The following is an 18,241-nucleotide window of genomic DNA, read 5'->3' on the forward strand; positions in this document are numbered from 1 at the left end:
TCAGTTATACATGTGTTCCCATACCTCTTCCCTCTTGCGTCTCCCTCCCTCCCACCCTCCCTATCCCACCCCTCTAGGTGGTCACAAAGCACCAAGCTGATCTCCCTGTGCTATGTGGCTGCTTCCCACTAACTATCTATTTTACATTTGGTAGTGTATATATGTCCATGCCACTCTCTCACTTTGTCACAGCTTACCCTTCCCCCTCCCCATGTCCTCAAGTCCATTCTCTAGTAGGTCTGTGTCTTTATTCCTGTCTTACCCCTAGGCTCTTCATGACACTTTTTCTCCTTAGATTCCACATATATGTGTTAGCATACGGTATTTGTCTTTCTCTTTCTGACTTACTTCACTCTGTATGACAGACTCTAGGTCCATCTACCTCACTACAAATAACTCAATTTCGTTTCCTTTTATGGCTGAGTAATATTCCATTGTATATATATGCCACATCTTCTTTATAACCTGCTTGATTTTGATACTGAGAAGTATTTGATATCTTGGCTTTGAGTGGAACTGAGACTATTCACCCATTTTTCCATCCAAAGGTGCCTACATTAGCACCATTACTTGGGTCCTACCAGTCCCACACACACGGGGGAGGGCAGCGGGTGGCTTCAAAGGGATTCCTGCAGGAATGCTTAACATAACTCCTACCACATCATTAGAATTCACTGCTCCTAGTTTGTGTCCCTCACTTGAAAACAAGGTCTTTGGGGGCACACCATGGTTTGTCTTATTTATCCTTTATTCTTAATGCCTAACAGAGTGTCGGACACATAGTTGGTAGAAATAAAGATTTCTAGTCTTGCTATTTCCTGTTACGTTCTCCGTGGAGATGAAAAACAGTCCTGTTTTTTCTTTTTCTACATGAAGGCACGCACTCATTGCTCAATCTCAAATCCAGCCACATAACCTTTCCTTTGCTTTTCTAGCTTTAGAACCTCCCCCCAAGGTTCTTTCGGAAATGAAGCAAGAGTTTCTGAACAATCTGGTGAATTCTAACTAGGGCAGGGAACACAAATCACCAAGGCTGGAGGTCTGAGAACCTGTCATGTGGGTGGCCAGCTTCCCATCCCCACAGTCTGCTCGGTGTTAAGCAGATGTGATTTGTACTTTCCTAATTTTCACAACTAGGAAAATTGTGTGCTTGTGGGGATTTATTGTCAAACATGTGGAAAAGCCCTTAGTAACTCCCAGACAGGTATAGTCATCAGCTTCACTTCATCTGTGTGGAAAAGGTTCAGAGTTGAAGGGAGTTGCCCTGGCTTATGCATTCAGAAGCATATCTGAATCCCAAACCAATGGTTTCCCCAGAGGCCCATGAATGTCCTGAACTCTACAAACATAGGACTGATTCCAGGACTGCCCCACACGACCACAAGACCCAGGTAGCAGTGATCTGAGGACGCGTGTCCTTGGAAAGGATCCTGAAACCAGCCCAGTCTGCAGGAGGCCAGGTGCTTGACTTACCTGTTGGGCCCGGAGACAGTCTGTTCTCTTCCTATGTCTGTCTGTAACTGGAAACCCAAGAGTCACAGAGCTGAGAAACATGTTTCCTCTATAATTAGTGCAACAGGCCAATGGATGTCACTGTTGCACCATAGAAACAGAATCTCAACCCCAAGGGGACTTTGAACAGCAACACACTCACTGCTTGGTTACTTTAACAGAGCAGAGCGCACCTTGAACCAAAGGGAAACTATTTCAAGTGGATGGTACAATATTGTGATTTGTATATATATTCTATCATTCAGATCTTCGACCGAAGTTCCTGGCTCACAGCTCCCAAACTCTTGGAAATTTTCTAAGTGATGGGAGCTTAAAGTTGTCTCTTTTTTGGTTGATGAGGTGACTTTTGGAAAGCACCTAAGAGTGGGGGCTGGTTGCCAGTGGAGAAAACCTTGTGATGAGATGGATGGAACTCTCGGTCCCACCCCCAGACCCAGGGGGCCTGGAGGTTGACTTCAATCACCAATGGCCAATGATTTAATCAATCGGGCCTATGCCATAAAGCCTCCATAAAAACCTAAAAGGATGTGGGCCAGGGTTCAGAGAGCTTCTGGGCTGGTGAACACGTGGAACTTGGGGAGGGTGGAGCACGTGGAGAGGGCACGGAAGCACCATGCCCTTTCCCTGTACTTTGCCCTGTGCATCTCTTCCATCGGGCTGTCCTGAGTTATATTCTTTCACAATAAACCAGTGATCTAATAAGTAAAATGTTTCTCTAAGTTCTGTGAGCCACTCTAGCAAATTAATTGAACCCAAGGGGGAGGTTGTGGGAACCTCTGATTTCTAGCCAGTTGGTCAGCAGTACAGGTAACAACCTGGACTTGTGATTGGCATCCAGTGTGGGAGGGGGGTCATCGGAACCTCCAATTTGTAGTGTGTAGGTCAGAAGCACAGGCAACTACCTGGGCTGTGTCTAGTTCTGAAGTGTGTGTTCAGTCTTGCAGGAATGAACCTACGGAATCTTCCCTTAACCTACGGAATCTGATGCCATCTCTACATAGTGTCAGAATTGAGTTGAATTCTCAGACACCCTGGTAACAGCGAATTGCTTGTTGGAATCCCCATCCCCCATACATATTGGAATTGGGGTCAGAATGTCAAAAGAGATAGAAATTAATATTCCATTTTTAACTTTTAGAGATAGTAATGAGCAGGTACATTCAGGTTAAGTTAAGGCAAATAGCTTTGAATAGAGTGGGAAGCTATAGATAATTGTGTCTGTCACCTATCAGGGGAAAAGCTGACAAAATGAATCAAACCACTTCAAATATTGTGTTTCTTCCACTCTAGATGACTGCCTTTCACAATTAATGTGCAAAATTATTAAAAAAATACATATTCTGATACTTAGAGTGAGACCTCTCGCCACATCAGTGGCCTAGCAGAAATGTTTTGGAAGGAACTTCTAATCCCCAAACTGTATAATGATCAAAGGCATCAATAAATTTATTAACCAAGAACTGTGTTAGACTTTTCACAACTCTTTAAGGTAAATATGATTTCCATTCTTTCATATGGGGAAACTGGGGCTGAGCAAGGTAAGTGACGTTTCCAGTTTATAGCTGACAAGGGACAACATGGATGCAAATCCACATCGACTGGCCAGCAAAGCCCCCGTGCTTTCCAATGGCCCGAGAGTCAAATCCCAGTGGCATTCCCTGGCAATTCTTAATGCCTTTAGAGCTGTCACAGGTCATAGGCTATAATCATCCTTGGATTTTCTGACGATGAGACCTGTCACTGCTGTCAGACAGGCTTAACTGGCCTTTTGGGACACTTTCTTAAAATATAAGTAAATTGGGCAACTAATCCTATACTTCTGTGTGTTGGTTCTTCTAGGAGCCTTGAAGTCTAGATTTGGAGAAGGAAAGGTTAAGGGAGCAATCCTAGAGAGAAGTAACACAGGACTTTCTTTGTGTTTATCTTAACAACATCCATAAGATTCAACATTTAGTCAGGTAAAAATCATCCCCCTTTCCTGCCCAACAGTCTGGTCTTGGTCATATTTAATATTTTCAGATAGAAATGACAATAGGACTAGAGTCCTCTCATTGGCCCAGAACTTAATGGTGATGCCAAATATATATACATATACATATATATATTCAGTAAATACTGAGCACCTCCCAAGCATAAAAGCCAAGTCCACTTCTTTCTGAGTGAAGTCATTTTCACCAGTTTAATCCACACTTAGGCTAAAGGCACACAGTAGGACAGGGTAGAAGTTAGGCAATCAAACAGAGCTCAGGTTACTAGCTGCGTGACTTTGGGCTAACCACTTTTTCCCTCCGAGCTTCAATTTCTCATCTGCAATATGGGGATAAGAAGTTGTTGATATGATAGCATAATGCAATGGTTACCCTCACTGAGTATTTCCTAAATGCTAGACCCTTAGAGTGGCACCTTAGAACAAGTGTGGCAGGCAGTCATCCTGGCTTGCTCCCTCTTCTTCATCTCTCATATCCAGAGAGTCAAGTCATGCCATCTTATCTCTGAAAGATTTCTCAAATCTCTCCCCTCCTTCCATGGCCCTAGTTCAGGCCCTCATTATCTCTTGGCCTCCTAAGTTGGTCTCCCTGCTTTCACTCCTGTGCCCCTTAACTCCGTTCTCTGCATAGCAACCAAAGCAATCGGCTTGCCACTCCCTCACTTAAAACTTAAAAGCATGCCACTCCCTCACTTAAAACCCGCCAATGGCTCCCCACCTCCTAGAACAAAGCACAGGCTCTTAGACTGGCAAACAAGGCCATCCTGTCTACCTACCCAGGACTTAGCATCTGGATTTTAGCACCAGGATTTTAGCACATGACCAATACACACACTCTCTAGGCTTCTTTTCACCTCTGCACATGGAACACCTCAATACGGGTGGGATTCCTGATGCTGGCAGCTTAGTGGCATTAGTGACAGCAATGACAATCATGCTTGATATAACATCACGTAATTGTACAGTATACTGTTTTCAGTTTATTGAGCAGTTCTGCATGATATTCACTCATTTAATGGCATTAGACCTGAGGGAGTTTGGATCTACTTTTATACTCATACTTTACATAAAGCAAAGGTCCTACTCAGGACCAACAGAGTATGACGGGTGGCCCTCTCCTCCCACTTCTCTCCTAGCACACACACGATCTACCTGCTCCAGGTCTGTGTCCCTGAACAACCAGCTAGAATGCCTGAATCATATGGGTAAATCTGTTAGTTCACCAGCTGTGGTGTTGTTGAAACACACACACACACACGCACACACACACACACTCTCAAATGTATTTCACACCTTGCATGAACTCATAACTTGAACACCCTCTCCAGGAAGGCCTGGCCTCCCTGGGATCATAAGGGAAATGTAACGATTAAAATTTTTAAGCTGTCAGGTGAGTTTTTTTATTAGCCATTGACACAGCACAGTTGAGGCAGTAGCCTGTGACATGGGACACAGGCTGACGCACTTCTCAGGGAACTCGTAGTCCCATCAATTACAGAATATCTATTCATCCTGGGCAATTCTTTTCGACCATGCATATCCCACCACCTAATGTCTGGAGATGAGGTGCACGGTGAAGGAGGCTGCCTAGAGGTATCAAAACCAGGATGCAAGTTCTAAATTCACCAGAGTGACCCCTGCCTATAATTCAGCTGCACGACCCCCTGTCTGAACGTTGAGGCAAATTTATGATCAGTTTCTCCTGGTTATCTTCAGCTCCTCTCTCAGTTGCCCTCTTATCAGTCCAGACGTCTTTTTGCTTTTGAGAAGAGCCATCTTTCTTGTCTCGGCACCTCCCTTTTTTCTTTATCTACTCAAATTATTAAAATGCTAAACCGACTGCCCACACTGGACATGTTTGCCTCTGTTTAATATACACTGGCACAGAAGTGGCTGTGTCATTCTTTTTTTTTTTAAAACTTTTTATTTTATATTGGAGTATAGGTGATTAACAATGTTGTTTTAGTTCCAGGTGTACAGCAAAGTGTCCTTCCTTTTTGTAATTAAATTTAACACTTAATTCAACCTAGGATTTCCAAGCTGAGGTGTTTCCCCCCCCACACACACAAATTCATATGTTGAAACCCTAACCCCCAATAAAGTAGCTTTGTGAGTCCTAATATAAGTAGGAGTGATCTGCTTTATTCTAGAAAACCTTTTTGATTCTAAAATAATGGTTTTGTCCACCATTAAAACCACATCCAGGTAGAAGTTCAGGGGTGGTGAAGTTGGACTCTGCAAAGCTTCCTTTGCCAATGCCCTGATTTGCTGGATAGATAACCAACGTCCCAAAATGATGGGTTATGATAGAAAATTTCCCGTTGGCTACAGTACCGTTAAACATATCTTAAGGGAGTTCAAGTAAATGTGCCATGAAAAGGCTTCTGCTGGTCATGCCAAGCAGTTAGTTCATTTAGAATTTAAACAAACAGCAAATGCAGCACTAGCCTGCTCTTAGGTTTCCTGATGGCTTGCCAGTTACCCACCCAACTATCCTCTAAGTGGCAAAGGCATTACCCACTGATGTGCATATGCAGTACGAAGCCTAGCCCCTTTTCAAGCTCAAGAGTTCCCTGACCTCTTAGTTACTGCTACGTGGTGCTATAGACTGAATGCCTGCATCCCTTACCAAATTCATATGTTGAAACCCCACCCCTCAATATGGCTGTATTTAGAGATAGGGGCCACTAATAAAGTAAGGTTAAACAAGGTCATATGGGTGAGGCCCTAATTTAAGAAGATTAGTGTCCCTATAAGAGACACCAAAGAGCTCATTTTCCCCTTCTCTTCCTCCTACACTTCTGCATGCACTCAGGAAAGGCCATGTGAGGATACAGAAGGTGGCCATCTGCAAGCCAGGAAGACAGCTCTCACAAGAAGCCAAGCCACGCTGGAAACTTGATCTTGATCTTGGACTTTCCAGCTTCCAGAACTGTGAGAAAATAAATTTCTATTGTTCAAGCCATGCAGGCTGTGGTATGCTGTTATGGCAGACTGAGCAGACTAATACAGATAGGGTTATTATAAACTGTATGAAGAAGTGAACAACCTATCAAGGTTATAATAATTACCATCCACAGCAACCACCTAATGACTGGTTGTGTACATCACAGGTCATCAAAATGCTAGAGTTTAGAAATTAAGAAAATAATCCCATTTACAATTGCATCAAAAAGAGTAAATTATCTAGCAATAAATTTAACCAAGGAGGTGAAAGACCTGTACACTGAAAACTATACAGTCACTGATGAAAGAAATTGTAGAAGTCGCAAATAAATGGTAAGATAGTCTGTACTCATGGACTGGAAAAATTAATATTGCTAAAATGTCCATATTACTCAAAGCAATCTACAGATTCAATGCAATCCCTATCAAAATTCAATTGGCATTTTTCATAGAAATAGAAAAAAATTTGTATGGAACCACAAAAGACCCCAAATAGACAAAGCAAGCTTGAGGAGAACAAAGCTGGAGGCATCGTACGTCCTGATTTCAAACTATATTACAAAGCTATTACTATAGCATATACTATACTCTAATCAAAACAGTATGGTATTGGCATAAAAACAGACACATAAATCGAAGGAACAGAATAGAGAGCCCCAAAATAAACCCACACATATATGGTCAATTAATTTATGAAAAAGAGCCATGAATATACAATGGGAAAGGAAAATCTCGTTAATAAATGGTGTTGGGAGGGACTTCCCTGGCGGTCCAGTGGTTAAGACTCTGCACTTCCACTGCAGGGGGCATGGGCTCGATCCCTGGTCAGGGAACTAAGATCCCGTATGCCATGTGGCATGGCCAAAAAACAAACAAACAAACAAAAAGAGGTGTTGGGAAAACTGGACAGGCACATGCAAAAGAATAAAACTGGACCAGTATCTTACACTGTACACAAAATCAACTCCAAATGGATTAAAGCAGGGCTCCCCAACCCCTGGGCCACGGACTGCTACAGGTCCATGACCTGTTAGGAACCAGGCCGCACACAGGAGGCGAGTGGTGGGCAAGCGAGCAAAGCTTCATCTGCCGCTCCCCATTGCTCCCCGTGGCTCACATTACCGCCGGAACCAGCCCCCCCTTCCCCCCACCATCCGTGGAAGAATTGTCTTCCACAAAACCTGTCCCTGGTGCCTAAAAGGTTGAGGACCGCTAGATTAAAGACTTGAACATAAGACCTGAAATCATAAAACTCCAAGAAGAAAACATAGGGAGTAAGCTCAGTCTTGGCAGGGATTTTTGGATTTGACACCAAAAGCAGAAATAAGTAAGTAGAACTACATCAAACTAAAAGCTTCTGTACAGCAGAGGAAGCCATCAACAAAATTAAATGGCAACCTACGGGGGCTTCCCTGGTGGCGCAGTGGTTGAGAGTCCGCCTGCCGATGCAGGGGACGCGGGTTCGTGCCCCGGTCTGGGAGGATCCCGCATGCCGTGGAGCGGCTGGGCCCGTGGGCCATGGCCGCTGGGCCTGTGCGTCCGGAGCCTGTGCTCCGCGACGGGAGAGGCCGCAGCGGTGAGAGGCCCGCGTACCGCAAAAAAAAAAAAAAAAAAAAAAAAAAAAGGCAACCTACGGAATGCGAGAAAATATTTGCAAATCATATATCCGATAAGTCGTTAATATCCAAAATATATAAAGAACTCATACAACTCAATAGTAAAAATCCCAAACAATCCAATTAACAAATGGGCAAAGGAACTGAATAGACATTTTTCTAAAGAAGACATACAGATGGTCAATAGGTACATGAAAACGTGCTCAACATCACTAATCGTCAGGGAAATGCAAATCAGAACCACAGTGAGATATCACTTCACACCTGTTAGAATAGCTATTCTCAAAAAGATAAGAAATAACGAGTGCTGGCAAGAATGTGGAGAAAAGGGAACCCTCATGCAGTGTTGGTGTGACTGTAAATTGATGCAGCCACTATGGAAAACAGTGTGGAGGATCCTCAAAATGTTTATTATTCATTTATTTATTTACTTTAAACAACATTTACTATCTATCTATCTATCTAGTCCACGCCACACAGCATGCAGGGCCTCAGTTCCCTGACCAGGGATTGAACCTGTGCCCCCTGCATTGGAAGCACGGAGTCCCAACAACTGGACCACCAGGAAAGCCCCCCTTAAAATTTTTAAATAGAACTACCTGCACTACCATGTTCATTGCAGCATTATTTACAATAGCCAAAGGATGAAAACAATCTATGTGTACACCAACGGATGAATGGATAAAGAAGTTGTGGTATATACATACAGTGGAATATTATTATTCAGCCAGAAAAAAGAAGGAAAACCTGCCATTTGTGACAACATGGACGGACCTTGAGGAAATTACGCCAAGTGAAATAAGTCAGACAGAGAAAAACAAATACTGTATAATCTCATTTATGTGTGGAATCTTTAAAGAACAAAAACAAAAAACCCTCATAGATACAGAGAACAAATTGGTGACTGCTATACACAGGGAATGGGGGATGGGGTGTGGTGAAATGGGTGAAGGTGTTTAAAAGGTACAAATGTCCAGATATCAGATAAATAAGTTCTGGAGATGTGATGCACAGCACAGTGACTTAGTTAACAATATTGTATATTTGAAAGTTGCTAAGAGAATAAATCTTAAAAGTTCTCACCACAAGAAGAAAATTGTAACAATATGTGGTGATGAATGTCAACTAAACTTATTGTGGTAATCATTTCACAATATATACATATATCAAATCATTATGTTATACACCTAAAACTAATACAATGTTAGATGTCTATTATACCTAAATTTTGAAACATGTAAAATTTTAACCCTAGATTTATTTGATGTCAGATGAGGATCAATTATAAATTAATCCTATATGTACACTACTTTTCATTGTTATCATTTTAATATCTTCCTGGATCATTTTATTTAATTTAGGAGAAAAGCTAGTTTATCTTTCATGACATTATCTTAAATTTATGTAGCACATTTTTCCCAAGAAGTTCAAAGGATTTTACTCGAAACTTCTCACTGGTTTTGATTGAAGTCCCAGGATCTAGGCAAAAGGCTGCTTCCATTGCCCGGGTTTTCATTAAAAATCATTTTGCTTTCTCTTGGTATTTGATGAGAGAAGCAGCTCTTTGATTTGGGGATCTTTTTAAAATTGACTTTGTTCTTTTTTAATCCCAACTGCTCCAGGCATCATTAGCTCCTCTTAATAGAAGTTTCAATTTCCTTTTATCCCTTTGAGCCTGGGTTCCAATGTCCTCAAAGCAGCACCTTTTAATTGGCCTGGAAAAGGTCACTGTTTTAAGAAGAGGAAGCCATATCATACATTTTACAGGGTCAATGTGGGTCTTTGAGATCAGAAAGGGATGTTTGCAGGGGGTGGATTCATCCCCCAGCAAATGTTTAGGTGGTATGTGATTACCTCCTAAATATTTTCGATATAATGATCCACGTAATTACATATACCCACTCTTATCCAACACATTCCCTGCTGTAATTAGTTGGCCTTGATTTAAAATTCATTTGTCTTTAAGATTTTGTCCTCCTTTTTAAATTTAACCAATGGCTGAGAGGCAGTGTTAATTTTGACAGTGGTTTCCTTATATGTAATAACTCTTGGTGACACTCTCCTATATAAACACCCCAATCACGTGTTTTTTAGAAAATGGTACAAGGGCATCTAATGTATTCTCCCACCTTCAGGTACCATTCCACCACACATTGTCTTGTATATTCTAGCGGTAGTTTCTCCAAAGAAATCTAAAGTGTAATAAAATCTTACGTATACATGGACACAGTTTACAATCAAAAAAAGCTTTTTGAGGGAAACTTACCCTATTACTTTACTTTCTTCTAGTGTTACAAACACTAATCTGGATCTGGAGTGGGTACCTAAATCCTGAAGTGGAGGAGGGAAGCCGTAAACCTTTCAAGGATCTGAAAGAATTCACAGAAACTTGACTCCACCAGGGCAGCAGTAAGGAGGGGAGGGGGAGAGCTGCTAAAAAATTCTAGTCTTTTAGGGGTTAGCCTTCCACTTCAAAGAATCACTGATATAAAGAAATACTCTACAATATTTCATCTCTTTAATTGCCAAGACACTTTTAAGAAGCCTCAATGTTTGGTACCTCTGGAGTCATCACTCAGGCACTTATGAGAAGTTAAGCATTACTACACAATTATTTCCACACAATTCCTATCTTATAGATGGACTGTGGATAAATATTATGAAAAAAATGGCATATTAGAAAGATGCTACAATACACAAAAAATTAAAAATCTAGGTCCACAGGTTTCTTTTTTCTATATTATTGCTTGAAGAAAAATAAATTGATGAAGGGATTTTTTTTTTTTCCTACAAACTTTCCAGAATAAAGTTCCTTGGTTTCCCCTTCTCTTGAAGAATTGGGTGAAATCCTAAGTTTAATGCACCTAATGGAAGTAGACCACCAAGAACAAGGTAAGCAATTGTCCTCATCTAGTTTTCCCTGAAACACTGTGTTCTGTGCTACATGTCACCCACAAAAGAGAGTGATGTGGACAATTTAGAACACTATCAAGGAAGAAGGACCTTAACAGCCCAGGTCTCTAGATCCAACATGGAAATAAGAGGTGAAAGAATGAAAGATTAACTCACCTGGAAGAGATCTGGCAGAAAAATGTTAACTGTCCTCAAAAGATTGGAAGGTGGTGAAGTGGAAGAAACCATTCAGTATCTTCTATTTGGTCCAAGAAGGATGAAAGCGCTGAAGTTATGATAGAATTAGTATAAAGGAGAACATCACTGTAATTTGAAGTGCTCTGAAAATGAAATAGTCTGCTTTGGTACTTAGGAGTTCACTTTCCCCAACGGTGTTCAAGTGGACACTGGCGGACCACTCTAGGGAACTGTTGTAAAATGCATGAGAAAAGACACTGAACCGCTTGGATTTTCAGTTCCCTTCTAACCCTCAAGTTCTATGAAAACGCCTGCCCTGGGGAGAAATCACTGATGCAACAAAATTAGGTACAACCAAATAATTCAAATATGAATGGTTTCAGGGATCCAGGACGCAGGATTTATCTTGTATTGTCTTTGTGTAGGCTTTCCTAGCCCAAAGAGAAGGAAAGAGTTACTTTATTCCACTAAAAGAGACTGTATGTTAAACAAGTCTAGTTCACTTAGACAAAAGACAAAACAAAACAACATAGTCCTTTTAAGGGTGCTCCACGAGATTGTTTATCTACACTCAACTACTTAAACTGACTCTTCTGAAATTTCTGTGTGGGCTGTGCTGGGAGGATGGATGCAGGCTTTCCGCGGCCATCATGTCACCCAGCTGGGATGTGGAGAAGGTTCCTCCACTCCCCCCGAGGAACCTTCAGCAGCTCTCCCCTCATGGCCCCCATCAGCAAGGGAGAGACTAAATGAGGTTCGAGCCCTGGAAGGCATCGTCTGGGATTGTTGAGAGGCAGTGGGTCAAACCCAGACTAACTAGTGACCTACAGGGAGGGGACGGAGAGAGATACAGCAGAAAGGAAGGTGTTTCTTCCAACAACTCCCTTTTCATGCTGGTATTTGTAAAGTGTGTCATAAAGAGAAGGAGCAGAGCTCATCTTTACCGACTAACTCTTACTCAGCAGTTGAATTCCACATGATGCTATGGAGACCACTTCATATTAATCCATTTAGGTAAAAGACTTGAAAAAGAGATAAAGAGATGGCATGGTGCTAAATACACAGGCTTTGAGTTAAAAGAGCCAGGGTTCAAGTTCTGACTTTCTAGTTTCTAACTGTATGACCTTGAGCAAGTAGGTTACTTAACCTCTCTGGCCCTCAGTTTCCTCATCTGTAAAGTGGGGCTAGGAATAGTGGCTGGCTCATCCTGAGTACTAGAGAAATGCTAGCTTCTGTTATGTTCACAGAAACAGAAAACCGAGTCCCTCTTGAGCTTGCTTCTCCTTGAGTCCTGTCTAAGACACAAAAGGAACAAAAGCGGCATTGAGGTAAGAATCTAGGTCACATCAGACCTGTGGCTCTGCTGATTGGAAAAGAACATGAACGCAGACTGGGGCAGCTGAAAGTGAAAGTGAATCCTACACAACTTTTAAAGAAAATAAAATGAAAGGGTATTTTCTGACATGGAGAGATGTCCAAAATTATTAAATGAAAACACATCTTAGAAAACAGTGTGATTGGGACTTCCCTGGTGGTCCAATGGTTAAGAATCTGCCTTCCAATGCAGGGGATGCGGGTTCGATCCCTGGTCGGGGAACTAAGATCCCACATGCCACAGGGCAACTAAACCAACGCGCCTCAACTACTGAGCTCGCACGCCTCAACTACTGAGCTCACGCACCTCAACTAGAGAGAAGCTTGTACGCCACAGCGGAGGATCTCAAATGCCCAAGACACGACGCAGCCAAAAATTAAATAAATCAATAAATAAATATTAAAAAAAAAAAAAGAAAACAGTGTGATTGGGACTTCCCTGGTGGTCCAGTGGGTAAGATTCCATGCTCCCAGTGCAGGGGGCCCGGGTTTGATCCCTTGTTGGGGAACTAGAGCCCACATGCATGCCGCAACTAAGACTTCGCATTGCTGCAACTAAAAAAAGATCCCACATGCCGCAATCCCATGACTAACGATCCCGCGTGCCACAACTAAGACCTGGCACAGCCTAAATAAATAAATAAATATTAAAAAACAACAACAACCACAGTGTGATCACCTATGGGAAAAAAGGATTACTATTAACATACATGATGGTAACATGTCAGCATCTATAAAAGAGAAGAGCTGGAGGAATTTCCACCCAACAATGGATAATGATTTGGGGAGCAATTTAGGATTGTATGGGACATTCACTCTATATTTGTTATTTCTGTAATATCTGGATGTTTATAAAGAATATTATTCATTTTTAAATTAGGAAAATCAATGTTTAAAAAGAAAAAACACATTATCCTATTACAGATTTTACATTGTACTCTATACTGCTCACCTTAAACTGGAGTAGGCAATTAATAATGACAAGGGATAAGCAGATGCAGGAAATGCTTCTCTATTCTCCTTTCAAAATGACAACACACATCACATTTTAGAACCTCTTTCATACATCTGCCCATGAGCCTGCTGAAGTAGGTATTTGTGGTTAACACTTTGTGGGGTGCGGCCTTACGTCGTGGTTTGAATCCTGGCTCTATGTCTTACTAACTGTATGACCTTGTGCAAGTTTCTTAATCACTGTGCCTCAATTACTTGACCTGTCAAATGGGACTAATAGTAGTACCTCAAAGGGTTGTTGTGAGTACGAACTGAGATACTGTATGTAAAATGCTTAGAACAGTGACTGGCATACAGTAAGCACTAAATAAAGAGTTTGGCTGTCATTTTATTCTTCATTTAGAGAAAACTGTGGATCCGAATGATACCTTTATCTCAAAACAACAAACGCCCCAGAATCTTGAAATTCATTCCCACTGCCACCTCTCTAAGACCAGAATTGTATCACTTAATTCGTAGATTGTTGCTATATCTTCCTACACAGGCTTCTCACTCCAACTTATCTTTCCTGGAATTGCTGGATTCAGCTCTTTTGAGCTTTCCTTTAATCGCTTACAGTTTGGCTTAAATGGCTTCAGTAGTTTCCCACTGTTGAAAGGTTAAATGTCAAACACCTTCACCTGTCCCTTCATACATTGGCTTCATCCTACCTTTTTTTTTTTAACTGAAGTAGAGTAAATTACAATGTTGTGTTAGTTTCAAGTGTACAGCAAAGTGATTCAGTTATACATATATATATTCTTTTTCAGATTCTTTTCATTACACCTTATTACAAGATATTGAATATAGTTCCCTGTGCTATACAGTAGGTCCTTGTTGTTTACCTATTTTATATATAGTAGTGTGTATCTGTTAATCCCAAATTCCTAATTTATCTCTTGACCTCCCCATGCCCCCTTTCTTATATGTGACGTGGTATGTCAAACACAGACCACAGTGGCTTCAGCTGCGCTGTTCCCCGAGAACCACATTCTGAGCCTGATTCTGAGCCTTCGCCTCAGGCTATCGCCCACTCCCCCCATTCCTAATCCCCTCAGTGCAAGATCCCTGTCAGTAATACAAGACTCAAGAAAAGCTGTCTGACCACTCACATCCACAGTTACCTCCATTTTGAAATCCTAGAGCATCTGACCTCCTGGCCCAAGCTCTCACTGGAGGTTCCATTACAGTCACGGAGGCGGGTATCATGTGTAAATTCAACAAGCATTTATTGATCAGGCTTTGGGAGTTCAGAGATGAAGAATACAAAGTCCCTACCCTCATTGAGCCCATGTTCTATCAGAGAAGACAGAAAGTAAGCAAATGGTAGCTTGGCTACGTCTGCCCACGTGCTTTGTCAGAGGCATATACAAGGTACAGCGGTGGCCCAAAGACAGAGACCACAAACGAATGAATCAACATTAAGGGCCTGAAGTGTTGTTGAAGGGCTTATCTTTCTTTCTCCCCACCAAATTTGCCCTTCCTCTGGTTGATCAAAAACACGGAGCTGGATCTTAAATATTTTAAGACCCTGTCCTACTTAAGGGCTCAAAATGACAGGCTCTGACTGGTTTTCCCCTCTCTGGCACCAGCCTCTCCCTGGAGTATATTTCCACCTTCCCTGCTACTTAGTTCACCTCTATCTGCCTATTTACTTGTTTAAAACGTGAACCAACTGGTCAGGTACAGTAATCTAATTCTGCATTTGGTTTGAGGCCAACGCATTGAGGGCATTCAATAAATAATGGTGCCCGGTGCGCCTTTCCTGGATCCTGGCTGCATAGGTCTGAGACGAAGCTGGGATCCTAGGAGGCAAGCCCGAGAGACAGTGAATGAAGGGTGGTAGAGCTCTGGAGACCACAAGGGCAAAGTTGCTCTGACTGCCTGCCCCAGAGACCATAACACCTGCGGGACTTGCCGCAGTGAAGCTTACACATGCAAATAGTACACCACTGAGTCGGTTAGGGTGTGAACTTCTTCCTGACATGATTTTCCCAGATTCCCTCTGGGTAAAAGTACATAAGGGCTTCCCCGCTGTGAGCACACAGGCCCATGTTTACTTGCCTTCATTAAAGAAATTCTCCTTCCTGCGAGTGGGTGGTTCTAGGAGGGGTGAGGCAGGAGTCCCTGTTGGAGGATATGGGCGTCCCAAGGGAGGAAGAACACGGAAAAGACAGGAAATCCTTAAAATAAAATTCCCTGGACAATGTGTGTCCACTTGTCCGTCAAACCGTTCACTCATCTTATCTATCTGCCACGGGATAGGCGGTGAGGCTACAACGATGAATATCGCAGGACCTGGCTCAAGGGTCACATTCAAGAAATATTTACGGAATTAACGACTTAAGCTTATGCATTCGCTTTACTTTGATTACCGTTTCCTACTGGAGAACATTCTTTGCTTTCTGTATGCCAGATGTTACCTAGCATATTTCAGCCCACAGTTAACGGAGGCATCTCGGCCTGCATAAAAAGGATCTTCCAACATATTCCCTACATTCTTGAACTTAGATCCCCAAATGCCTTATTTTTAACCTTCTTCCTTGCTGTCTTCTCCCCATCTCCATTTAAGATTCCACTGTTTGCCCCACTGTTTGGTTTCTCCTGGCTTCTGAATGATAATTCAAATACTGATTGCTTTCAGGCTACACGGGCGGTTTCCTCTTCGCCTCTAGCCCTCTCTTCCAAGTTCCGCTGTGTCAGAGAGCAAGGTGCTGGACGGGAGTCAAGGGGATTGGCTCCCCGTTCTAGCGAGATCTCCTGGCTTGGGGGCAATTTGGCTTGTCCAGCTGTATCTCCCATTCTCTGTCTGTAGAATGGCAGGGATGCCAACTGGCCCAGGGATAGAACAAGGGTTGGTGAGCTCATAGCTGGAAGGGATGATGTATCCAAGAACAAAGCAATATTATGAGGTGAAATTCTGATTTTACGGTCTATCAATATCAAGCCTCATACCGTTTCTGGCTTTTCTGCTTCTGTGATTTTGGCGCATGACTTCTAAGGAAGAGGTCTGGATAACGAGCATGACTCGTCTTCTCAGGCACAGACCCCCGTATATAGAATGGACACTTGGCACAAGTCAGAACACCCGGGTGTAGCTGGCTGCTAATCAAACACTGCCAGCAGGTGAGCACGAAGAACACCTGGTTTGGAGAAGCACTTCTGATGCGGGAGAGCATTTTCTAAAGTGTCACTCAAAGCTGGATTCAATTAAACTACAAGTTTGAAAAGAACTCATGTTACAAAATGAGAAATCCGTCTTTATGCTTAAAGATGCAGAAACTTTGTAGATTACAGCTACCGAGAAAGAAAGAAAGAAACCACACATACACACAAAGACACCAATGAATCATTTTTTTCCCCTGCAGAGCACACAAAACAAATTCTTTGAGCATGAACTGTGGAAGTCCCTCTAGAAGAAAACTCCTTTTTATATCGGATTGTAATAATCTGGCAGCTGACAAATATGTTAGCGATGTACACAAAAGAACAGCTAAAATCTAAAACAAATACTACTCTCATAAGCTGAATAAAAAATGGCAAAATAAATGTCCAGTAAAGTATGGATAACCATCATTGTTCTTATATTTTAATGTTCAAACACAGGAATGAACAAGCAGCTGTTATTTCTATTTAAAAAAAGAAATTTGCCAGAAATAGGATTCTCTTAGAGAAATGAGCCTCTAACCTAAAATCATCCCCCAGGTCACTGGAAGACGCATTCAACACCCATGTCGCTCTTGTGTGCCACACAACACTTCCGATTTACCTAATGGAAGAAGGAAGAGTAACTTCTGCTGTATTACTGCCTTCGCGCCCGCCACCTCTCCCCAGAAGTCCTCATGCAGGAACAGTGGCTAATAGGAGACACAGGCCAACGCCGCCCTCACTTACGGATTTTGCTGCCTTCTCAGCTTTGGGGTCCCAAGCCCGGGTAACATCAGAGCCAGGCAGCTGCCCTTGCTTAGCACCATATCCGAAACAGCCCAGCAGCAAGACTGGTACGGGAGGGGAGGACAGCCCAGAGGGAAGAGGAAGAGGCTCTTACTCACCACCCACTCAGAGCTGGCACTGGTTGTAAAACTACAGCACACCCCCTGCAGGAACACCTCTCCGCCACCTTGCCTCAACACCAGTTTGCAGTAATAGTCTCTGCGTGGGCGTGAAAAGGAAATGAGCTGGACCAGGGGAAATGGCCAGCAGGTGGGAAACAAACCAGAGGACCCCTCTCCCAAGTACTCCTCAGAGAAACATTCATTTCCCCCGGGGGCTTGGTGATTCCGGGGGCTCTTCAACAAAATGCACACCCCTCAAGAGTAGGGACCATGGAATTACACATGGATTTATTAGGTACTCAGTACAGGGCTATGGGCTTCTGTTTAGAATTCTCCCTCCCTATAACCAGAACCTTCTGCCAAAGGTGTGAGCAGTTCTTTGAGACCCAAGTTAAGGTAGTTCCTGAAACCCCCCTCAAAGATCTGCCTCTGGTTGCTGCAAGGGTACTGCCTTATAAATATGTGGGCGATGGTTATTCTCTTGCCCTCCCCCTCTTCCCCTAGAGCCCATTCCAGTTTCTACAGAGGCAAGGGCTCCTAGGTCCATGGGAGTTCTGGGTGGGTCTATGTCCCTCATGACCTAATGCCCCCCTTCCTCAAGAGGTTAGGTCACTTTTTGGGTGGGCAAAAGCTATAGTCTTCAGAAGTAGTAAATATACCATCTCTCT

At 42.7% G+C, this 18,241-nt stretch overlaps 1 protein-coding gene across 8 annotated transcripts in view; it reads right to left on the reverse strand.

Moving 5' to 3' along the window:
* Positions 1-18,241, reverse strand: part of SHROOM3 (shroom family member 3) — a 197,568-nt gene that overhangs the window by 102,688 nt on the left and 76,639 nt on the right. For 2 of the 8 annotated variants that reach the window (XM_033406492.2, XM_033406491.2), the window contains exon 1: positions 17,413-17,527. The exons of 5 other annotated variants lie outside the window; for them this stretch is intronic. In XM_033406492.2, coding sequence (XP_033262383.2) covers positions 17,413-17,492 — 80 coding nt within the window. In that variant the 5' untranslated portion in view covers positions 17,493-17,527. Of the gene's footprint in view, positions 1-17,412; positions 17,574-18,241 lie in introns of those variants that run through there. One more of the 8 variants, XM_033406493.2, reaches the window with a different exon arrangement.

Source organism: Orcinus orca, chromosome 4, assembly GCF_937001465.1.
Source record: "Orcinus orca chromosome 4, mOrcOrc1.1, whole genome shotgun sequence".
NCBI classification, from domain to species: Eukaryota; Metazoa; Chordata; class Mammalia; order Artiodactyla; family Delphinidae; genus Orcinus; species Orcinus orca.